The sequence below is a fragment of the Calidris pugnax genome, unplaced genomic scaffold (genome assembly GCF_001431845.1).
Source record: "Calidris pugnax isolate Ruff unplaced genomic scaffold, ASM143184v1 scaffold41, whole genome shotgun sequence".
Taxonomy (NCBI): domain Eukaryota; kingdom Metazoa; phylum Chordata; class Aves; order Charadriiformes; family Scolopacidae; genus Calidris; species Calidris pugnax.
The window spans coordinates 7,761,387-7,786,514 of record NW_015094509.1 but is presented as its reverse complement, the minus strand read 5'-3'; the positions used below and the strand labels follow the sequence as shown (position 1 = coordinate 7,786,514).

The window sequence follows — 25,128 nt, the reverse complement described above, 5'->3', positions numbered from 1 at the left end:
TCATATCTATTATTAATCACTAAGATGTCATGTGAAAGAAAGTAATTTATCATAACTCTGCAGCACTTTGCAGGTAAATTTTACTTGGCCCACTTGTCGATACTGTTAACAATCCTGTTCAGTGAAGTCTGGAAATGTTTGTGTGGCACGTACCAGAAATACAGAAGTACAATTGGGTATGTGTTGCATTACTATTGCTGTTGGTACATTCTCTGTCATAACATGGCATTCACTTAGGGGTGCACCTGTCAGCCAAAACCTGCTGATTTTGACTTGTAAACTCAAAAAAAAGTTTCAGCCAGGTGATGTTCGTGTTGTTTTGCGTTGTAAGGAGGCTTTGGCAGTAGGTTGTATGTTATGATGGACTTCCAAGTGACATCGGTAGCATCAGCTATCAGTTTGGCCAAACCACTTTATGCCAGGTTACCTCCTCTCTCTATATAGGCTATAATCTGTGTGTTCTACATATGTGCTTGTTTATGTCTTTTTGAAGTAGCTCAGCTTTTTTTCTGTGAACCATAGAATCATAGACTGGTTAGGGTTGGAAGGGACCTCAAAGATCAACCAAATTGAGGGGAGAATACGCTGGTTCGGTTGTACTGAATTTTTATCATCTTCCCTTTGTAGTACTCTAGTTTCTCTGTGCTTTTGTTGAAAAAAGTACTTGAAATTTGGCACCAAGCTGATCTTTGGCCATTCTTGTAAAACCTCCCTCAAGTTTGTCTAATTCCTTGGTCATTGGCAAACACAGAACTTGGTCATTTTCAGTTCAAGTTTGTTATACTTCAGATATAGTCCCTAATTGAATTCTTAGGAGAGTCCAACCTGGGCACATCATACTGGTGAGAGGAGAACAGTGATTTTTCAGCTGTGAGCCCCTTGAATGAAAGCAAGAAAATGTGTTCCTGGTTTTGCTGCTAGCAGGCCGGGCAGCCGCTTTGTTTAGATCCAGAGAGGGTGACTGATGACACCAAGGATCTCGAGCTCAACCGCTGTTCTGTCAGGGTGGCAAGGATTTGAAATCTCTTGGACTGCACAGCTGGGATGGCCCAGCTCTTCTGCAAAAAGTTCAAGACCAGCAGTGGCCTGGAAAATTTGGCTTGTAGCTCTGTGATTCGGGGTACTGCACGGGGTGTGCACAGGGGAGGGCTGAATTAAGCTTGTTTGGGGAATTTAGCCATTGCGTTTTGTTTTATAATTGTTTTTGCTACACAACATTTGTACCTTTCTGAAGAGGCTTTGTTATGCAACTGTATGGGCTCATTTGCTGTCGTTGAGTTTTGAAAATACATGTTTCCTAAGTCAGCTTCCAAGATGGTACTACAGAGGTTTTTCAATAGTCCAGAAGTTAAAATATATTCTGAAAGTTTCAGATACTTCAGCTCTGAAGATAGAGTGGGCATCTATAAAGATTGTTTTCAGATGAAATACCGTAGAAACAGATTTGCTGGTTTTTTTAAATCTCATCCTTCTCTGATGAGTGTGTAGCTGTACATGTGGCAGTACACACACACACACACACACATACCCAATGAGATGTGCATACAGTGAGTTGATAAGAGGAGCTGTGTGTGCTGCAGAGGCTTTCAAGCAGCATCAAGGGTCAGGGCAGTCCCTCGGGAATAGCAAGTGGACCCATCTGCTGATGGAAAGCTGCCACATCTCCGTGTCTTCTGGCATTTCCTTATATTATGCTTATTGTGCTCAGCTCAGGACCAAAAATAAGCAGGGTTAACACAAAGTAGACTCTGTTAAAAGCATCCTGAATTTACGACTCTCTGCATGGAATCATCTTATTAATTTGCATTAGAATTTCTATACAATTTAAGTTTTATTCGGTTTTCTTGCATACAGAATGAGCAAAGGCAGCACAGTGAGCATCGCTTACCTCCGCAAGGATGAATTCTTCCCTCCTCCCTCATCTCCCCTGGTCTGGTTTTGCTTTGCTAGTAAGAATTACAACTAGAGCTCTAGGTTTTTGTGCTTGGGCCATAAATATTACTTTTGTGCTTGGACTACTGAATGGATTACATTTATGTACATCAAAGTTATGTAACTTGATTTGGAGAGATTAGTTTTTCCTTTTCCAAATATTTCGTCAGCCACTCTGCAAGTAATCATTGCTGCATAACACATGAACGTTCTCAAAAATATGAGTCATCCTTTGTGTGCCTCTTTCCAGGGTAATGTCATAAATTTTAAACAGTCCTGTTTAAATAATTTAGGATTGGAATATATTGTTTTTCATGCACATGGCAGTGGGCGTACGTTTTATTGATTATTTTTATTTTAAGGACTCCTTATTATAATCCAGGAAAATCAAAGATGGCCATTAACACAAACAATACATAAAAATGTTTTTCCTTCAATATGTGCTAAAACAGATGTTAATATGAAGGATACGTAATCTTAATAAATCCCTTTCTGCCTGCTTGCTGTTTGTTACAGATCTAAAAGTCTTTGCGTTTTAGGAACAGAGATTTTGTACAGTGCAGGAATACAGTTTTATTTTTAGTATAAAACAGTAGAAGTAATAGCAAATACTTAAGAATATGCCAAACTATATATTTTCAAAGTACCACATACGGATTTAGCTGTGTACCTTCCATTAACATTTAAACACAAAAGGATGCATACTTACATCTGTGCAAGCTGATTCAGAAATTGACTGCTGTTTGAGATGGCTACAATTAGCCTATGATTGTGTAATAGTCTAATAACTGCTTCTTAGTAATTTGGATTTTTTGGTTATTTAAATATTTGGATTTTTTCCACTTTTATCCCATTTATACTATCATTTGTTGCGATAACATTCAATATTTACAGAACCCAAGTGTAGATGTTGCTTTCTGTCGTGACTTCTGCATGTATTTTTTTGGAGTAAAAGAGCCTTTACTTGACAGACTAATCAGAACAACTTTTGGTGTGGATGGTGACAGAGAGAAGTGCAGTAACAGTGGACTTGGATGGCATCTGACTGGTTGCAGTGTTTCACCCAGCTGATCTGGCTCACTGCGCCCAATGATGCCTGCAGCCTTTCAGAATCCTCAATGAATGCTGCTTTTCCCTTTGATAATAGGCCTCGCACATCTATTTCTGTGGACTTGACAGAAGCTTTCAGCTGAGTTCATTAAATTTTTACAGCGGAAGCTGGAGTCAGTTGGATTTTTAGACAGTTGAGAGGTTTAGGAAGAATAGTTTTCTGCCGGGGAACTGTAATTTTGAAAGTATGTATTCTCCATTCTCCTTTCGCTGCAGTTGCTACCCTTAAGAGGTAAATGTTTCATTAAAAGGTGCTGAGAGGATTGTTCCTACTTGTTCCAGTTAACTACATCTACCACCTCTGTTATTGTATATAGAAGGTTCCTATTTGAAAAGAAAATTAAGGTTACAAATTTACAGGTACCCAAAAACTTGCAAATACGCGCAACCTGAATTCAGCCGTCTCATGCAGTTGGGTATAGTCATTAATTACATGATTATGGATTAGATTTCTGTAGGCTTCCTTGCCAATTTCAGTTCACAGAATGAACAGTGTCCACTTAGCGAGCTACTGTTCAGCGTTTTCTTTCCACCTCTTGGTTCAGTTATAGACTTATACCTTATTTTCAGCGCGCTATTCAAACTGTTTTGAATTAATGAGGTAATGTTTTGGTTTGTTTTTTTTTCTGGTGCCCATCACGATAGCATCTGAGTGCTTCACAGGTATAATTATGTTTCACAGCATCCGTGTGAGATAAGAGGTTGGTATAATCTCCACATCCTAGGAGATGATGATGCAAGAATTGAGGTGCAGAGAGAATAAACCCAAAAAGCCCGGTTATTACTGAAGGTGCAGAGTGAATCAGCCAGGACTGTGTTATCTCAGTGCTTCAGTATATCGTTCCGTTCATCTTTCCAAACCACAGCTTCCATTTGCACCCCTGAGCGTTCACTGTTGCTACAAATGAGACTGAATCACAAGTCAGGCACTTGGACAAACGTTTGAAGCTCAAAAGTTGGGGTGAAATGACATTCCTTACACCACAGAAGAACTCTAGAAGGTAAAATCCAGTTCTTTGAGGTGCTGTTCACCTTCTCTAACCACCGGAGTGGATGTTCTGTCCCTGCAGCCTCCTTTTTCCTGCCGCTGCTGAGCAGTTCACTTCTCTGCACTGAATGAGTGAGAGGTCCCACATCAATGTAGTGCAGCGTGTTTTCTGTAAATTTATCATTTCTGTAAAACTTTATCATTAATGCATACGCACAATGGGGCAGATCAGGTCACCAGAACAGTCTTATTTTTAACATCTCCAAACTTTGCTCAACTTCACAACCTTAAAACTCTAGTCACTTAGTGGAAGCTGGGGTTTGGGGCATGGGGTTGGGGGGATGACCTAGTTTTGTATCATGGGGTTGTAGATGTTAATCTTTCGGCTTTTAGAGCAAATTAACATTTCTAAACAGATTATTCCATATAATTTGATGTTTTCATCTCTGTAAGACATGCAAGGTTGGAACTCTTATCTTTACCCTTTGGGATAATAAAGTGAATAGCTGCATTAGGAGGTCACTGGAGTCAGTGTAGACTGTTAATACAGTGCCATGCAGTGTTTTGCCCAGTGAGTTTTGAGTGTGTTTACTGGCAGCAAAAAGCTGAAAGACTGAACATGCCAAAATATTTTCAGAAAGAACCAAAGGGAGTTGGGGAAAAGCAATATGATGATCCACGCTTTAGCTCCTGCTTTGTCTTCACCGACTACTCCACTAGAAATTATTTGCCCAGTTCTGGGTCCTCCACCAGTCCCTAACTCAGAATTGATTTGGGTTTGTCTCACAGGGTGTCATCAGTCCAATGGATCCAGTTCAAAAGCTTAATTGCTTCCATCTCTTACATTGCACCTGAATCTCTCCTTGCTCTCCTCCCCTGGCCCTACCCACATGGAGACCAGCTGCTGAATCCTGTTCTGCAAAATTATATGGAACAGCATAGTAATTACAGTAGTTTTATGTTGACTACCTTTAAGACTGCTTTGGTAATCTGAAAATTTGAAATAGGGAAAAAGTTAAACTAGAAGGTGGGGGGAAGAGGAGTGGGCCCTGTTTACCAGGAGGTTGGGTTGCTTTGAGTGCCCTTCTGGGCTCACCTGCTTGGCATCTTCTATGTTGCAATGCCATGTTGTCCTTAGCTGGTTTCTTCCACTGTCACTTTTCACTTATATTTTCCCTGACACTGTCTAATCGGCTCCTTTTCTCATTTCTTCTTCTCAAGACTTCTCTTGATATCCCTTGGTGGCTTCCAGCCGTGTGGTCTTTAGTGAACTTTGAATTTTGAGAGACAGAGGTGAGGGGTAGTAAGTTTTTCTTGCCCCAGTTTCTGCTCAGAAAATCCCAACTCTCTCTCTGATGCTTGACTCCTACACTGGACCTCAGTCACAGTCCCCCCTGGGTATTTTCCCCATCCCTTCTCCTAAAATAATCTGTTGTCTTTTACTCACTGCTTGGTTTCCAGCCTTTCCCTGGCATGCTCTGATTCCAGCTCAGACTTGCAGTCTTTCACCTGGTTGTCAGTTTTCTTCGGCTTTTCTTTCCAGCGGGTGTCTTTCTTTTCAGGTTTCTTCTCCCAGATTGCTCTTCCTTGTAGCTGGTCCTTGTTCCCTCTGCTGTCTTTCCCTGCTTGGTGTCAGGAGGGGAGATGATGTCTCTGAAGGAGAAGGACCAGGAGAAATTGCCTGTTGGTGCTCTTGGAAGAGCCTCAGCTTTGGTCTGAGCAGTGGGAGCTGTGACTACAGAGAAAGCTGTTCTCAGCCTCACTTAGAGCACGTCCAGTGTGTAATCCTCAGGAAATTAAGCTGCAGAGAATGTGCAAACTGCATTTATTTCTGAGAGCTTTTAGCTTTCAGGAATGGAAAAAGTTTTACCCCAGCCAAAAAGAAAAAGGAAGCACTATCTTCTCCCCAGATTTTTAGGTTCTTCTCCAGAGTATTGAGTTATTAGAGCTTCTACAAGGAGTAATAGTTTATTGTGACTAAGCTCTATTAATATGTGATTTTTGTTGTCAGAAACAGTGATTTTCTTTCACTGAAACTTCTTCTGGACGTTGTCCATGTGTGCCAGTAAGTATGCTTAATCTGAGACTGCTGACATGGAGGATGTCATGAGGGCTGATGAAGGCTTCGCAAAGTTGTCAGCTATGTAAAGTAAGATCTACTAATGGATATCCCCCTAGTAATGCACATTCAGCAGCCTAGAAGCTAGTTTGAGTGGAGTTTTAGATGAAAGATATGCATGTACAATGATTGACACAGGTGTTTACAAATATTAAAATACATTTGATCATTTGCATTTTTAATAATAACATTGGATGTAAACCCATGCTGTGTTATTCAAAGAAAATATTCCTGCTTGAAATATCAGTCTTCAGGTGAGTTTGCTAACGATGCTGATGTGTGCAAGACAAATTACATATTATGTACTTTGTGTTTAAAAGAAGAGTATGAAGCACTTGATTGTAATCAAGTGACTCTGAAATGTACTCCCAGCTGTCATTGATTCCTGTGGTTATAGGGCAAATCAGCTTGGCTCTTGCTGTTTGTGCTCCTTACAAAAGTCTCATAGAAGTGCTGTAGAGAAGGGTTATTACATATTTTTCCATCTTCGAGGCACACAAATATACATTTACACTTTGGTTTAGTATTAAGTTTATCATTGGACTGAAATTGCTTTGCAAATGAAGGACGATGCTATCTCTGTCTCATATTTTTTTTAAATATTCCTGGGTTATCTTAGGAATGTTTAACGTACAGATCTTTCATACAGAATAAGACATTTAACTACTATGTAAACATCTGTTCTCTAAATGTTATGAATTAATTTGATTAAGGAATTTTTTGATTACTTCCTTTACTCAGAAGACGGAGATGATGCTGGCTCTGCGGAGCAGATGGATGGCACACGTGCAGAGTGGCTGCAGCAGGGCACGGCTGTTGACTTTCAGCTCTGATTCACTCAGAGCCCAAATCTCCTTTCACCTCAGTCTGTATTTTCGGACTCTTTTTAAATTCCTTAGCACCTTAGAGCACAACAATCAAAGTTTTAATTTTTTGCGTTTTGACAATGTTTTTTATTTAAGCAGATTCAGAGCAGTTGAGGGAAAACTCCCCATGGTTCCATGCAGGCTTACAAGGTGGAGGATGAGGTACGGAGGTGTTGGGTAACTTGGCAGGTCCCGTGGTCTCAAAATCACCCCAACCTAACAGTACCTGCCCCAAAAAAAGGGGCAGCCTCCCAGTCTCCTCGTTCCCAACCCCACATATCCCTTCCCTGTATTGTCCATAGCTGCTGGTGGGATTCATGGAGCTGGCTTGCCTGCAGCTGGCAGGTGGGAAGCAGGAGGGGGAGAGGGAAGGGAAGGTGAGCTCGGGATGGGGTTCAACCATCCATTAAACCACACCTCGGGCTGAGGTGTCTGGTGCCCTGCTCGCTGGAGCGTGCCCTGCTCCTTAAGGTAACACCTCTTTACAGCGCTGCAAGCTACGCTGAATAAATAGCCTACTGGGAAGGCACCTAGGAGTTACCTTTTGTAGTCTTTCGTAATGCAGCTGCTTTCTTGGTGCATGGGGAGTAACCTAACCCACTTCATCAATGCCTTTTCTCTAAATCCTGCTCATCAGAAAACTGGTTAAACTAGTTTGCCATTGGAATGCTCCCCGTCCCCTCTGCTGGATCCTGTCCCGCTTTCTGTAAATCATCACCTTCCTGAGGCCGCTGAAACTTTTCCTCATATCAGCTGGGCTACGGTTTATATCTTGAAATTTAAGCCCTTGCTTTCTCAACCAGAGAGAGAAAGCTTTTATTTTGTGGAAGCTTTTTAAAGCCTTATTAGCCATGTTTTTAAAGCCCTTTATTCTGGGAGGAAAGACAAATCACTTGCTATAGAGTTTCTTCATGGTTAAAGCAACCAGGCTGGGCAGTTTGCTATTTGGGAGAGAAATGAGTGGGCACGATTTCCTGATCTTTCTTTAAGTGTGGCGTACACATAGTTCCTGTTACTTATTATTTTTAGTCTAAACTGATTAACAGCCGAGCTCAGAATTTACAGTTGCAGTTTATCTTCCAGGGTCTCAGCAAACCCAGCTCTGTTTAAGATTCTGTCTCCGGTCAGCGAGCAGCGAGGGTTTCACTGTTGAAACCGTTGCTCTCTCTATCAAACACTGAACTTATTCCCTTTGCCTACCAATATCAGTCTCATTTCTGTTCCCGACGCTGTATTTACCTAATTTGGATAGTCTGCTATTGCACTGGAGTCAATCTTTGAAGTTAAATTGGTGTGAGGCTGAATAGAAACAGAAATTACAAGGTAAAAAGAGGGTTGAATGCAAGTAGCTGATCAGCGTTGTTGGTGAACAAGTTTAAGTTATCTGTTCAAGGAAGTTCTGTGGAAGATAATTGCGAGAGGATGTAATAATTTTTACATAAAAGTGTTTAAATTTTTAAACAAGATGAATACCTTAGCGCTTTTCTCTGAAAATCTACTGTAGTTAAAGGTAAAAGGAGAATATTTTATGTAGTGTAGAAACAAATCATTATTGGATATTTTTATTAACAGAATTCATAATAATTCAGAAGACAAATTGAGGGAAGAAATCTGAGCGTTGCAGAGGCTGTTATTTTCCAGTTTTCCCATAGGAACTTGGTAGTATTATATGGAAAATTGATACCCAGTTTGCTTCTCACTGGGGGCATGTTGCTTTAGAAATCCTTTTTGCCAACAGTCACTATTAAAAAATGCTAGCAGTTTCCAGCCCTGTTGCTAAATTATTGGTTTTCTTCTTATTTTAAATGAAGAGTTTGAAGAACTGTCATTGACCTGAAAGTTAACCTACTGGTGATTTAGATAACACCACACAAGACTCCTTGAGTAAAGAGCAATGACCATAAAACAGATCTCAGGGGTCACCAAATTCACGTGGGAGGTCAGTGGAGGAGACAAGGAGGTGGTCATTTGTTTATGATGGCCATCCTTCAAGAAAGAAGAAGGTTCTGCGATGACATCTCCAGTTCTTGCAGTAACAGTTACTTAAAAACTTAATATGAGGAAAGAATTTGCTGATTAAACTAAGAAAATCGGTTTGAAAAGCAAAGAGAAAACAATCTTGTATTTATCTTGTTGAATAGGTTGACAGAAACAATATAGAATTAAATTAGTCTATTCTATTTTTAGCAATGTATGGGTTTTCTCTCTTCCCCCCTCCCCTCTCTCCTAAGCTCCTCCAAATCTTATCTCTTGTGGTTACTGAAGATCCAATAGAGCTCTTGTACCTTTTTGCAAAACTGCAAGGATTTATTCTGGCTCTCTGGCTCAGTTCCCAGGTTTCATCTACAAAGAATCCTCTACTTCTCAAAAAGAGATGCTCTGTTCTGTTTTCTCATCCCTGTGGGACGTGCCAGTGTTCAGTAGCTGCTCTCTTACCCCTTGGAGATGGGGGCATCTGTCACATGAAACACTACAGATGTTGGCTAATGCCTTGAAGAAACATCCACCTGTGGAAAATCCTGTCCACGTTAGGCACTGTGTTAGCATAGAGTTCTCTACAGACAATAAAACTTTTAGAGAGCTTTGGGAAGAAAATTGTATTTGGTAAATACAGCATTTTTCATTTCGATAATACCTTTTCAGTAAATGCTGGGCTGAAAAATCGCACTCATTTTAGGCATGTAATTTAGGAGTGTTTCACAGTTTTATGAATATGTGCACTTGATGTAGAAGTGATAAAGTTGCCTCTTTATTGGACCGTTACTGTAAGCAAGAGTTTACTCTTGCCGCTTCTTCTTTAAATACCAGCACACTTGGAAATTTTGGAAAGGTTAGTCTGTGGCATAAGCACTTTCTTGTAACACATTTGTATAGCGTGGAGTCCCAGATGGAATCAAAGGAGCAAACCGATTTAAGCCTTTAACCAGCCTGCAAGGGTATTTTAATGAAAATTAGCCTGATTCTCCCTTTGAAGCTGTGCATGTGCTGAAAAGGAATGCTGCAGATATTCCTTGAGGTAATGCTGGGGACTTATCTACCATTACTTAAATCAGATTGCTAACTCTTGAAGGCATGTGTTTATTCTTAATCGATAGTATAATCAACTGCTGTCTGTTCTATTATGATTTCTGAGCCTTATTGACCTATATATTTTCTATTAATATTTACATCCATGACACTCATAATTAGGTAAGTGCTGACAAATCTAAATCAATCTAAGCCTAGTTTGAGTTGCTGGTAACTCAAGAGATGGTCTGTTTCAAGATTTGCACAATTACTTACTTAAGAAATCTTTTACATTATTACAGTTATGGTTATTCTGCCATTTAGTACTAATGTATTTGGCCTCTGATGTGGTTACTGGCCTCCTTTGCTTCCTTTCCTGAGCTTTGTGTTCCTGTCCTTGCTTCCAGAATGTTGTCTCACCAGGACCCTGTTTTCATTTTCTCCTCGTTTCCCTTTTGTGTTTTTTATTTTTTTTCCAGCCTTACCTTTTATTCTTTTTCCACTCTCATAGTCTTGTATGTCAAATCAGGAGCTCGCTTACTAATGTACCAAATAATGTGTTTTGCCTGAAAGCGCATACTTTCCAAAAACAGATTAATGGTTCCTATTTCAGGATGAGTCCTTATGTGCTTGTTCTGTCTTGGTCCAAACTTACCATAAGCCGCCCAGGACAGGAAACACACCACTTTGTTTACGTAAGATGAATGCATAGATTGTCCTTGATTTGTTTGAAATGCAAATGACTGTACAATTCATCAAGAGAAACTGAGATGCTCTTTGTTATTTTATTTCCCTTTTAGATGCAATGTATTTGCCAACATCAGGGACAGCAAAGGAAGCAGCAGCTCAGGAAGAACCTGACTGCCTTGCGAAATATTTCAGTGTTTTGTGGTGTAAGGCATCAAAGAAAAAGCACAAGAAGTGGGAAGGCGATGCTGTTCTTATTACAAAAGGAAAGTCAGTAATATTAAAAGATATGGAAGGCAAAGACATTGGAAGAGGTACTGTAGATTTGCATACTTGTGTAAGTGAACAACTAGCTTAAAATCATTTTTGCATAACAGAAACACAGCTCTTCAGATAATCTGGAGTTCTCCATATCGATGTCAACCACAGGATGAAAAAACAGTAAGTTGGGGGGGTGAGAAAGAGACGGAAAGAAAACTTTACATTTTTTACATATAAGGCAGATGCATGGGGGAGGCTGGGGCAGGCTGAATAACATTATTCACAGAAACAGCAAATGCTAGTCCAAGGAGAGGATCTGGAAATGAACGGCGGTACAAATTCAGCAGGGATGCCACATGAGGGATGAGTAGTTGATTTTGGTTGCTCACGTATAATGCATCGGAGAAGGTGTTAGAATTAGGGGAAGCTATACAGTTTAGTTTCTTGTCGATATTCCAACCAGTAGTATGGCAACTGGGAATGTCAGAGGTTGGATCTGTACCTCTCAACCAGTCAAACAGCTAAAAATATTATCTTTGTTGGAAAGACAAGCAAACAGCAACGTTTTCCAGCCCAGCCAAAGTCAACTGTGTGGCAATTTTTAGTCTTGTAGTTTTAGCAGCAGCTGCTCCTGTAAGACACAGTTTGGGTTGATATCAGAGTTAAAAATAAGACTTGCAAACTATAGGCTGCAGTCAATTTGAAGCAGCAGTTTTTCAGTGAAGGCAAAGCAAGAATTAACTTTGCTAACTGAGCCAAAGATGTTTTGTAAGGGAGTAGGGTTGGACAATGTTGCTACAAAACATAATTTGATTAACTTTAGGGCTGAGATGGCTTCTCTGCTCCTTTGTTACAATCATGACATTGTGAGCCTTGTTAGGACCAGGCAATTTTGATTTGCAAATCAGTCTGTGACTTAGAAGTTAATTAGAATTTATTTATAGCAAAGCAATATATGTACAGACTTGCTTGTTTTTGAAAGAGGCAGAGAGAAAGAGAGTAATGCCTGGAATGCATCAGCCACCACCCTGTTGTTCTTGTGTGTTTTTTTTTTTCCCAAGTCCTGTCTTCTTGAATTAGCAGAAAACACAATAGAAAAATGAATATTCTGATTTCTGCTGGTAAAAGTCTTTTTGCTGTGTTTGATGGTGTCAGGGAGCACAATGATACCAGTGTCATTGCCCATTCAGAGTCGCTTTCAATGCTCGTTGTTTAAAAGAAAATCATAAATTGACCAATTAAGACACAGTAAGTTTTAAATTTCTGCGATTATTTTCCAAGCCCACTGAGTGAAAAGGAAAGGCCCTCAAAAAATTGCATTTAGTACTAGGAAGTTTACAGTGAATGTGAATAAGCATCCAGGATTTTTATTTTTAAAGGGGGAGAAAAGAAGGAAAGATTTTTTTTTTTTTTTTTTTTTTTTTTTTACACGGCACAGTAGTTATCTAGGGAAATAATTTGAAATTCGTATATTGATTTTGAAAATTAGGAGGAGTTCTTTGAAATCATTGTATAAAAGTCTGTCTACTTTTTCTACAAAATTAAAATGTTTATGCATACATACTTGTGCATGTGTATGTAGCTACAAGTAATTCTTAGCCAGGTTTTTCAACACCTTTTCTTATGTGTATTTTTTTGATGACTGTGTTATGCTCAGTTATGTATTTAAAATGAATTGTAAAAAACATCCAGGATTTTTTTTTTTAAAGGGGGGGAAAAAAAAGAAAAATTTTTTTTTTTTTTTTTTTTTTTACTTAGGCATACCAGGGCTGGATCTAAGAAGGGGCACGGGAATCTAAAAGCAGCACAGGCTGTAGCTTGTTTTTGAGGCAGCAGAACATCTCACTTTTCTCCCCTGCAAATATCCTAATTCCTTCATAATGTATTACAAGAATTTAGGAAGTGCTGTCTTGTAATTTGATGTATGTTATAGAAACAGTTATTTCTGGCAGCTGCATAAACGTTTGAGCTTTGTTGGTTGGCTTTTTGCCTTTCCTAAGTTCCCATCTGCCCTTAAAGCCCATCCTGTCTTAGAATTAGACTCTTCAGACTGGAATCCAAAAGATCTTCCTCAGGGATACACCTGTATTCTGAATGTTCAGCTCCAAGCTCTGTAGAGGTAATGAGAGAAATCAAAAATGCAGAGGTCATAAATGCCCTCTCCAGGCACCTGGTTTAGATGCTCAAGAATTCCCCTGTGTTCATCTTCAGCCCTTTCCTGAAAGCAAGTTTTCTCCTTTCAAGAACCAAACAAGGTTTGCTGTGTGCTTTTTGCATGTATTTAGAGGTGGGGAAGAAAATATCTCCCATTCCCTTTTGGCTAGACTAATTTTAAGCACTTGCTTGGACTCAGAAGCACCTCAGTAAATTTATTCTCTTAAGGGAATTCAAATCCAGATCTTCATCTTCTAACCCTTTGGGAAAGGCACGTTCCTAGAAGTGGGAGACCTGAGCTTTGCAAACAGGTCCCAGCAGTCTTTATATGTAGTGTTTGGATGAAGTATGTGTAAGACCTTGGGGAATTTTTGCCTCTTTCACAGGTGAGTGCTTTAACTGCTGGTCTACACAGTCATGCTTTTTATTTTTTTGGCCTGACTAAGGATCCAAGCCCATTTATTCAAGGTGGCACAAATTTTCAGGTAGAGAAGTGGCTTTGACCTCCAAGAGTTAAGAAAAGAAACTATATATATCTCCTGTTTCTTATGTGAGAGCTTAAACCAATAGAACGCTATTTAAAAGAAGGAACCACCACTCTTTCCTATATCTTTATCTTAAAATAAAGTTGCAGCTGTATTTTGTAATGAGACTAATAGTATGTGGTAGCTGCTTTGAGAATTCCCACCCGACAGAGTCCCTAAGGGTGCATGGAAAAATGCATTGGCTCCCTGATAGGCTTTTGAATGAGCCAACTATTGAGTTAATCAGTAAATCCTGGCAAAAATCGGGCATCTGTGTTTCAGAGCATATGTAGAAGTAAAGATTTCAGATGCATATGAATCCTTTCTTGTAAAAAAAGCTAATTTAGAAGGATTTTAAAAGTGGATTGTTCTGTCTAGATCAACAGCAGGAGGGGCTAGGGTTGGTCATGTCAGGTCATGAAAGGAAGGAAGAAGCAGCTAGAATGATCATTAGTTTTGAGCAAGTTTAAAACTAAGGCAAGCTGCTAGATTTCATGATATGGGGCTCTTTTTTGTAAATTCCCTTAAATGGGTATTTGACGTTCAGTAGAACTGATTGTGGAAGATGGTGGTGATAGAATATTTGCTTACATATTCTGCTGTCTAATTCTGATTATTAGCACTGAACTGTCAACCTCTGTTAATGAGCTTCATGAATTCATAGGTGTAACAATTCAAATGCTTAAGAATCAAAAACGTGTTCAGAGTTTTGTTTTTCCTTTCTGTAGATGACTACTGATGTTAAGGAAGTAGTATTTGCTGTGTTGTCCTAATTGCTAATTTTTTATATTCTTTTTAGGTACTGGATATAAGTCTCAAGAGCTAGACAGTCTTGATGAAGGCCAAACACTGATGATTGGAGGAAAAGAAATTGAAGTGATGGGTGTAATTTCAGCAGATGATTTCAATAGTGGCAGGTGTTTTCAGGCTGGAATAGGGACTCATGACACAGTCACAACTGCTTTATCTCAAACTAATATGAAACCATTCTGTAAACCATTTAGAAGTGTCTGTCAATCCAATACTAAAGAGAACGTCCTCAAAGATCCTCAAAGCTACAAACCTCGCCATGATCCAAATGCTTCAAGTAAGATTCAGATTTTTAAGTTTCTTTGAGTATCCTCTGGCTCTCAAAGAAAGTTGAAGGTGTAACCAAAATTTTCTTTTTCCACAATATATTACTAAAGTGTTTCTGACATACAGTACTAGTGTTTCTATCAATGTCATGTTAGGATTTTATCACGTGTGTTCCTAATGAGTGAAATGCTCTGCATGGCATAACGTTTCTTGTAGTTTTTACAGATGGCTGTAGAAACAAGTTAGAGTGGTTTCTGAGAACTTTGCCAAGAAAAAAGAGTTTATTGATCAGAGAAACAGCCTGACACACACTGAAAGTTCTAGATGAGTTCCAGCCTCCCACTGGGGTCAGCGAAGCACTGGCATAACATGGCAGCATAGTAATTCCAGTGGAGGATCAGTAATAGAGAGGTTAAGACAGATTAAAAGAATTTCTTCTGACCATACCTTGTCCTTCACAGCCAGCAAGTGTAACTACGCTTTCCAAACTCAACCAGATATGTTTTGGAATAAAAGTTTTGGTTTATAATGCCAGAAGTACCATGTGCTGAAGAGCAACAAGAGTTCACAAATTACATAGAAAATGTAAAAGACAATAAAAAATGTTTCTGTAAATACATTAGCAACAAAAGGAGGGCTAAGGAGAATTTCTATTCTATATTGCATGTGGGGGAAACTTAGTGACAAAGGATGAGGAAAAGGCTGAAGTACTTAATGCCTTCTTTGCCTCAGTCCTTAATAGCAAGACTGGTTGTTCTCTGGGTACCCAGCCCCCTGAGCTGGAAGACAGGGATGGGAAGCAGAATGAAGCCCTCATAATCTAAGGGGAAATGGTGAGTGACCTGCTACACGACTTAGTCAGTCTGACCTCGGTGCTGGAGAAGGTTATAGAACAGACCATCTTCAGTGCCATCATGCAGTATGTACAGGACAACCAGGCTATCAGGCCCAGTCAGCATGGTTTATGAAAGGCAGGTCCTGCTTGACTAACCCGACGACCTTCTATGACAAGGGGACTGGCTTAGTGGATGAGGGACAGGCTGTGGATGTTTTCACCTGGACTTTAGTAAAGACTTTGACACAGTTTCCCACCGTATTCTCCTGGAGAAATGGATGGGCATATGCTTCGCTGGGTAAAAAACTGGCTGGATGGCTGGGCCCAAAGAGTTGTGGTGAACGGAGTTAAATCAAGTTGGCAGCTGGTCACATGTGGTGTTCCCCAGGGCTCAGTACTGAGGCCAGTCTTGTTTATTATCTTTATCAATGATCTGGATAAGGGGATCGAGTGCCCCCTCAGTAAGTGTGTAGACACCACCAGGTTGGGTGGGAGTGTTGATCTGCTTGAGGGTAGGAAGGCTCTACAGAGGGATCTAGACAGGTGGGATCAATGGGCTGAAGCCAATGGGATGAGGTTCAACAAGGCCAAGCGATGGGTCCTGCACTTGGGTCACAACAACCCCACTCAGTGCTACAGGCTTGGGATGGAGTGGCTGGAAAGCTGCCCAGTGGAAAAGGAGCCACAGATGTTGGTCAACAGCCAGTTGAATATTGAGCCAGCAGTGTGCCCAGGTGGCCAAGAAGGCCAACAGCATCAGGAATAGTGTGGCCAGCAGGAATAGAAAGTGATTGGCCCCCTGTAACCAGCACTGGTGAGGCCCCCTTGAATACTGTGTCATGAAAGGCAGGTCCTGCTTGACTAACCCGACGACCTTCTATGACAAGGGGACTGGCTTAGTGGATGAGGGACAGGCTGTGGATGTTTTCACCTGGACTTTAGTAAAGACTTTGACACAGTTTCCCACCGTATTCTCCTGGAGAAATGGATGGGCATATGCTTCGCTGGGTAAAAAACTGGCTGGATGGCTGGGCCCAAAGAGTTGTGGTGAACGGAGTTAAATCAAGTTGGCAGCTGGTCACATGTGGTGTTCCCCAGGGCTCAGTACTGAGGCCAGTCTTGTTTATTATCTTTATCAATGATCTGGATAAGGGGATCGAGTGCCCCCTCAGTAAGTGTGTAGACACCACCAGGTTGGGTGGGAGTGTTGATCTGCTTGAGGGTAGGAAGGCTCTACAGAGGGATCTAGACAGGTGGGATCAATGGGCTGAAGCCAATGGGATGAGGTTCAACAAGGCCAAGCGATGGGTCCTGCACTTGGGTCACAACAACCCCACTCAGTGCTACAGGCTTGGGATGGAGTGGCTGGAAAGCTGCCCAGTGGAAAAGGAGCCACAGATGTTGGTCAACAGCCAGTTGAATATTGAGCCAGCAGTGTGCCCAGGTGGCCAAGAAGGCCAACAGCATCAGGAATAGTGTGGCCAGCAGGAATAGAAAGTGATTGGCCCCCTGTAACCAGCACTGGTGAGGCCCCCTTGAATACTGTGTCCATTTTGGGCTCCTCACTACAAGAAAGACATTGAGGTGCTGGAGCAGGTCCAGAAAAGGGCAACGAAGCTGGTGAGGGGTCTGGAGCACAAGCCCTCCTCATATGGAGAGGCTTCAACACATCAATAGGTTGGACTCCCAGTCTTTATGAGTTGCTTACACAGGAGAATCACACAGTTCATTTACCTCCTTGTTGCATTACCTCTTTCAGAAGTAATGAAGATACTTAATAAGACCAGCACCTTTGTATTGGAGCATTCGGAGGTTTTCGTGCTGAGGTCTATCGCTATAGCTGATTAAAATGCAGTTTCTTCAAAATGGAAAGCCATTTATCCCTGTGCTCATCAGAACAGAGCACAGTGACAAAGATGTAAAGCCTTGTCTTTCTAAGCTTTTAGTCCATTGCTCCTGCAAGTCTTATTTCTTCCTCATCTCTGAGGCTGCAAAATTTTGTCAGAAAAGTTATCTTCTTGTCACCACTGGCTCTTATATATATGTACACATATGTAATTTGATGTAATCCATCAGAACTCAGCCCGTTGTCAGTAGGAAACAAAATCTCCCTGAATGATGCGAGCCTTCAACCAACCTATTCTCATGAATAAATTATCAATATAGATCTACTCTAGTGACATAAAAATACCAGCAGCTATAAATTGCTTTCTCATTCTCTCCTCTGACAGTACAACTTTTCAGACATGTAGCATCAATATAAGCAACCCAGTATGGACATTGTCCAGCAAAATGATGATGATAGAGTTTGCAAACAAATTATGGCAAGAAAAACTGTTATTCAGATGTAGCCCAATACTTCATGCTCTCTTTGCCTCTGTATGTCTTCAAACCTGTCAACTTCTTTTATTCATGCGCTATGGCAGCCTTTGTCAGCTCGCTCTCAGTCCTTCCCTATAGTTTTTTTTTAACAAATCGTTGTCTTTTTATCTCAGTATCTCAGGCAGAGAAGTCTTTCTGGGCAGCTACAAGAATATCGCCTTGAAATGTAATGTCTAGACTTTATGTAGGTCATTGTTTATGTTCTCTTTCTTATACATTCCCTTCAGAAGCCTTTTAGAACTACTTCTGATTTAACTCTATGCATTCAACATCATCATGCAATGTTTATTAGGTAGGGAGTTTCACCTCATCGTGAAAAAAAATTTCTCAGATTTCTCAGTTTGTCACCTTTGAGAAAAGTGCAAACTATTTGGGAGACGTCTGTAGGAGGATTTTCTATTTAGAAGGCTATTTAGTTGCTTTGTTAATAAATGCATTTTCTGTCTGAGAATGGTCAGTGTTTTTAGCAGTCATTAGATCATTGAGTTTATTCTGTACCTGAGTTAGAGAAATAATACCTATTTGCTATCAGATTGAAAATGATGTAACTTGCATATGTTTTGAACTTCAAGATTCTCTGGTTATGCCAAGACCAAATGCAAGCCATCAGTGGACATTCAATAAGGCTGGTTTACCTATGGTGGATGTAGTTGTGGATCCTTACATTGCAAATAACCTCCGACCACATCAGAGAGAAGGAATTATATTTCTCTACGAATGTGTAATGGGAATGAGGTAAGACGATAAATAATCTTTTGGCTTTCAACACCTGTAGTATTTTCATGCCCATGTTTGAAATTAAACAATTGGAATGGGAAGATTTGAGCAATTGTTCAGTTAATTAATATTATTAATTTTCCCCAGTAAAGCTTGCAAAGTTACGTGATGTCATGTGATGAGAAGCCAGTGCCCAAAAGGCCTGTCAGTTCTAATGCAAATACCAAGTCTTATAAACATGGATACAACCTAACCCATGCTAAAGCACATTGCTTTTTTGGATATATAAATCATATAATTCCTAATTATTCATATAATTTGTAATTCAGGCCTTTAGAATAAAGAAGCTATTGTACCAACATGTTGAAAAAAATTACAGTACTGTTTTCAAAAGTATTTTCTCAAGTCCTTAAAGACTGTCTATTTTCTCAGGATTCGTTAAGTCATATACAAGTTTATAAATATTAAATCTTCTGTTAGAATTGGAATTATTATCTAAGCTATTTGGTTTTAGAAGGCTAAATGCATTAATCTAGAAAATGAGGAATTTAACTCTAAGGTCTTCGGGTGTAACTGAATGAAAACCCACAGTAGAGCATAATAAGTGTAAATAAGTTCTTTGTACTTCAGAAAACAGTCACAAGAAGCAATTCCCTAAACAAGTTGTAAATAATTATAGATATGTCTTTTTAAATGTGACCACCACCTAATTATATCTTACAGAGTGAGTGGCAGATTTGGAGCTATTCTTGCTGATGAAATGGGCTTAGGAAAAACCTTGCAGTGCATCGCACTGGTCTGGACTCTCCTGCGTCAGGGGGTCTATGGATGCAAACCTGTGCTAAAGCGAGCGCTGATTGTCACCCCCGGGAGTCTGGTAAAAAACTGGAAAAAAGAATTTCAGAAGTGGTTGGGAAGCGAAAGGATCAAAGTCTTTACAGTCGATCAGGTAAGATTTATTTCTAAAAGGGGACTAGGTCGTATTTGGCTCAGAATATAGGACTTTTTTTTTTTTTTCCCCCTATTTTTTTTTTTTTTTAACTAGAGACCAAAACTAGTAATTCTGTGTTAGTATTTATTTGTAATATGTTATTTCTCCTTCAGGTAATTGTCCACGTGGGCATTTAGCTGTCAGTAACCAGGTCATAACTCAAGCTCGCTTGCCTGTGTAGCTTGTCTTTCTTCAGCTTTCTGTCTTTATCTTTCCTCAGGCTTCACCTTTGAAGATGTAAAAGGTGACACGCTCCTCCTTGTGCCTCTTCGGTTTAAGGAGCTTTCTGTTGTCTGTCAAAGCACACACCTTCCCTGCTTTACGTACCAGAGCATCTGCCTTGACTGACTTGTACTCCGTTTCTCTGGTAGTTCCTTTTGTTCTGTACTGGAAACTTTTTCCTCTTTGTTTCAGCTGTCTGTTTCGGGTTATTTCAGAAGCTTATTCTCTTTACTGTCACTGTCAAGAATTAGGTTTCTGTGAGGATGATTTAGTCTCATGAGTTACCAAGCCTAGAGGCTCGGTGTTAGATAATGTGAGTATCTCTCATCTCTAGAAGAATGGAGACAAGTACAAATCTTAATAAAGAAGCAGGATGGTGCTGATCCCTCCTATGGTGGAGATGTTCCTGCTGGTAGTGACACTCTCCAGTTCCTACAGGGCCTGGATGAATCCCAAGTGCTGAGAAAGTATTTAATCTTTTAATCTCCTCGTGTTCTTGCTGTTGTTTTTGAAAGACAAAACTCCATCCTCTACTGCAAAGACAAAAAGTTCTAGCACAGACTCTGTGCTTCAGCAACCTTTATTGACCACGTCAGGCAGGAAAGCATCTGGCCAAGTAGAAGACAAGAGAGTTCAAGGAGTGAGGCTGAAGCGTGACTGACTGAGGGCTTTCTCTGAAGGAGAGCTATGTCTCGCCCCGGTTATCCAGTAAGGTTTTCTTGCCGTGTAAATTTTCTGGTTAAGCATGGCTCAATGTCTCAGTCAGAGGGTTGGTTCCCCTCAGGATTGGCATTCATGAAGCTGTGAGCAGGAGACTTGCTCATGCCTTCGTTAACGCTTCTGAAGCTTTCAGATTCAAGCTCTGCTTTTTATAGTTAGCCATCCAGTATTTCTTTTTGTGGGACTTCTGGTCCCCATGTCCATATGGAGTGGGCATTCAGAAGAGAAAAGAAAGAGAAGTTGTTTAGCAGACTGTGGTTTCTATATGTGCATTCAGCAATTTGTCGTACCTTTACTTTTTCCTTGCTATTTGAATTGCACCAGTGGGAGGAATTGGAGACCTTAGACTGTCTGCATTGGTGCTTGCAAAATAAAGATAAATATATTTATTTTCCAAAGTTATTTTTTAATCTAATAGTTCCATATGAATAGAGTGAAGAAACAAATAGTACTTCATTCTAAAGATGACCCAATTCTTACATGAACCAGATTTGCTTTTAGTTTCTTGCATTATCTTTATTGTCTGTGTGGAAGACTGAATATTTCAGATGAAATGGAAGGTTTCAAACTGTTTTTAAACTCTTTTGTAGACCATAGAAGATTTTGTAGCAACAATTATTTCTTTGAATTCCACTCGCTATTGTCAGACCCTTGAAATTACTGAACCTACTCATCTTCCACTGAGGACAATCCACACATAATAGGTGCTCTTCGCATCATTTGCTTTTCGTAGTAACTTGTTTCAAGATGTGGAAATGAAGCGAACTGACTTGTCAGGAACTGTAATGTATAGGTTAGGATGAGAAATATGGAAGTTTCTAAAAGCAGTGGATACAAGGCAAAATATAATTTGGCAACGTTTTTACCTGAAAAGGTAGTTAGAAATAATTGAAGGTTTTCTTGCAGTTTTTATGAATAATCCTGGGAGGAGAAAACTTGAATTTGCTGACAGTTACTATGTCCCAAAATGACAGTAGCTTTCATTTTCTTTTAATTTAAATAACTTTAATATTCTTACTCATCTCGTTGGAGCCATTTGGATTGAGGACACCCAGCAGCTTTTAAGATTGTGTTCCCAAATAGGAAGGAATACATTGTCATGCAAAAGGAAGGCACAATGTGACTTGCCTGGGGTATAATGAGGTATTTCAAAATAATTTACTGTCTATCTTCTCTGGAAAAACAGCAATTACCATACTGTTATTTCTCCGGTATAACTTAAAAGGAAGAGCTTGTCTCAAAGGTTTTTTCTATTCTTGCCTGTAAGGAATACAGTCAAAGAACTGGCAGACTTTTTAAAATGTGTTAGGCGTGTTTTCCTCACTTTCACGCTGAAACACTGTGAAAACTGATCCTAACCCTTCAGTAACAGACTCTTCAAAAGCCAGGACATTATCTGCTTTTAAAATGTGATTACAGTTTACTTCTGTTAAAATGCAAATGTCGTGTAGAGGACATTGGTTTTAAAATGAAGGTGTCCGTACAAAGATCGCATTTAGGCCTCGTTAATCCACGTTATCAGCGTTTGAGACTTGAATAACTCCTTTATCTGTTTGCAGAGCATCACTTCTGCTGGGGTTGCTTTGGTTTGGCTTTTAAGTCAAAATATCTGGAGAATTAATTAATTCAGTGTTTACATTGCTTCATGATTCAGCACTTTTTTAATTTACCCTTCACCGGCTACGTTGGATTTGGAATAGTGCAAAGAAGGGTCTGCTCAAAGAGTAAGTCTGGGACATTATGGAGCTCTTATGCTGATTGACAATTGCTCCATATGTGGCTCCGGGCAACTCATTTAAACCTGTCAAGTCACTTTGGGTAATTGTGAAAATGGAGGCTATAATACATACATATCTTGCAGCTAGTTAAGAGGATAAATTAATTACTTGAAATTAGCTTGTAAATTTATTTTAATTTTCAGTCCATCATCCACTGCTGTTATTATGTACAGCAGTGAATATATTAGATTTGGCTGCCGGGGGCTTATAATATGCCAGGACTCTCCTGCTTTCTTTAAAGGGGTTCAGACAGTGTGGAAGAGTTGATGATTTACCAGGGGAGGGAGGCTGGAGGCAGTTCCCCGGTGCCCCCACCACTTTCCTCGTAGTCTCAGCTCACACCCAGAAAGTGTAGGAAAACAAAGGGATTTCGGAACCCTGGGCATCTTCTGATGCTTGGCCATGCCAAGAGAAGGTTGGTGGGCATTGCCTCTGGCTTCAGGGCTGCAATGTGGAGCAAGGACAACCTTGGGTGTTGCCTACAGGGTTCCTCTGTGCCTCCGTTGGGAAATTTTATGCCCCTGTTTTGAAACTGGCAGTAAAAATACTGGCCAGGAAATAGGCAGTTAACTACAGTCCAGGAAACAGTAGGAATGTTCAGGTCCAGTCTAAGCACCTGGGGAAACTGGTGCCATGCCCTTGTCACCTGCTTCTCTCTACTCCTTGCTTGCTCCAATGGGTGCTGGGCGGCACGTGGGGACTGATCTACCACAAGGTACTTTGTGTGATTAATGTGCCAGATTTGGCCCATAGATTCCTCTGAATCACCTGCTAGGAGGCTCTAAAGGTGGTGATAATTAAGCAGTGCTGCTTTTACAGTGTATTACACCATCTGGCTCCAGACTTAGTTGTCTGTGTTTGGTAACTGATCTTGTTTGGAAATAAAAATACCTTCTGAGGCTCTAGCTTGATTTGCTTTTGCAATTAAAGAGATTCTTCAGCTTGTCAGCTGGGCCTGTAGCCTGCTTAGTTAGTGAGCACCATTAGGAAATAGAAAGGAACATGCAGAGAATTAGTGTCTGGGGCTAATGGAAAGATGAGGGGGTAAGGGACGTGCCCACAGTAGGTTTTTCCATTTTTACACAGAATTGCAAGACAGGTAAGCAAACCTTCAACATTCACAAGTCTGTACAGAAATGTGAGTATTTCTGGTATTTTTTGGAAGAAGCTCCCTGTGACATTGCAATGATTTTTTTATTTAGTGTGTCTCTCCTTTAATAGACATCAAAAGCCTTGATGTCTATTGAAAGAAGAGGGTTTGAAAGGTATATAAAGGTGGAGGGGCTTACAGCCATTTTCTGACCAGGCTTTAGGAATCAATTGCATTTATTCACTGGTAGGCAGGTGTGTTTTCTGGAGCTGGTTATGGCCTCTAATTTTCTGAGTCCCAGGTTGCCCTTGCCTGTTCCCCAATGTTAGGGGCTTGGGACAAAGTTATTATCATACTCAATTCAAAACTACAAGAGGCACTACTTTTGGTGCCTTCCAACTGGACCACATTGCTGCACCCTGCAGAGTGAATGTCACCCCCAGAGTGAATGTACTTATGCCTCTTTGTTATCTTGGCTTTAATTTGAAGCTTACCTAAATGCCAGGACTGGGAAGCTCTTAGAAGGGAGCCTGTGCTTTTCACCTTGACAGTAATATGTCTCAGAGGATTTGAAGGCCTAAAAGAATAATAAATTTTCTTTTAATGAGGTGGTAAAACTCTAAATTGCGGCATCAGACCCCATATTTCCTTTGCAAATTAGGAAAGAATCGATAATCCAGACTCAAGGAGGAGATAGTAAATGTCTTGTATCGTGCTAGAAAAAAAATTCTGTAGACATTGCTTGTTTAAGTGATGAGTGATCTATAAAGGAATAGGTGTATGATATTTTTTCTTTTACACCTGCAGGACCACAAAGTAGAAGAATTCAGCAGTTCTCCACTTTATTCAGTTTTGATAATCAGTTACGAGATGCTACTGCGATCTTTGGATCAAATTCAGGCTATAGAATTTAACCTCCTAATCTGTGATGAAGGACATCGTTTGAAAAACAGTTCTATTAAGACAACTACAGCCCTCACTAGTCTGTCTTGTGAGAGGAGAATTATCCTTACAGGTTAGTATTTGTAGCTACTTTTAAAATTTAGCTATGCTAATAGTACTAGGTTGGGGTAAAGGAATAAGCTATTGTATGTACGGCAGGAGCACAGAATTTTGGCAATTGGTATTAAATGCACAAATCTTGGGTCTTGTAAAAATAGATTATTTCCAATTTTTTAAAATTAATGAAAAATTTGTCTAACTTCAGGGACAGGCAAGGAACCTGGGAACTTCTGTAAGGAAATCAGAAGTCTGTTTACATGCATTCGTTGTTTTCCTTTGTAGTTATTTAATAAAAGTGATTTAGGACTTGACTTTTTAAATACCTTTGTCAAAACAATTAGATGTGCAGTCTGTTTAGTAGGAGAGTAGCTTATTAATCATGATAAACTTTTAGATTAATTCACATTGAAATAAAACATCTGTTTTCAAGATAAATTCTTAAACTTTGCATTCAATGATTATATTTCTATCAGTTTCAAGAAAAAGTTACCAAATGCAGGTTATTTTTTTTCCTCTTTCCAGGTACTCCAATCCAAAATGACTTGCAAGAATTTTATGCATTAATAGAGTTTGTGAATCCAGGAATACTTGGTTCTTTATCCACGTATAGAAAGATATATGAGGAACCGATTGTCAGGTCTAGAGAACCTTCAGCAACAAAGGTATA

General features: G+C 40.0%; 1 protein-coding gene across 5 annotated transcripts in view; it reads left to right on the top strand.

Annotated features, from left to right (window-relative positions):
* Positions 1 to 25,128, top strand: part of RAD54B (RAD54 homolog B (S. cerevisiae)) — a 67,035-nt gene that overhangs the window by 29,353 nt on the left and 12,554 nt on the right. For 4 of the 5 annotated variants that reach the window (XM_014965644.1, XM_014965645.1, XM_014965646.1 and 1 more), the window contains 6 exons: positions 10,822 to 11,022; positions 14,447 to 14,734; positions 18,514 to 18,676; positions 19,382 to 19,607; positions 24,267 to 24,474; positions 24,984 to 25,123. In XM_014965644.1, coding sequence (XP_014821130.1) covers positions 10,822 to 11,022; positions 14,447 to 14,734; positions 18,514 to 18,676; positions 19,382 to 19,607; positions 24,267 to 24,474; positions 24,984 to 25,123 — 1,226 coding nt within the window. Of the gene's footprint in view, positions 1 to 10,821; positions 11,150 to 14,446; positions 14,735 to 18,513; positions 18,677 to 19,381; positions 19,608 to 24,266; positions 24,475 to 24,983; positions 25,124 to 25,128 lie in introns of those variants that run through there. The other variant, XM_014965647.1, reaches the window with a different exon arrangement.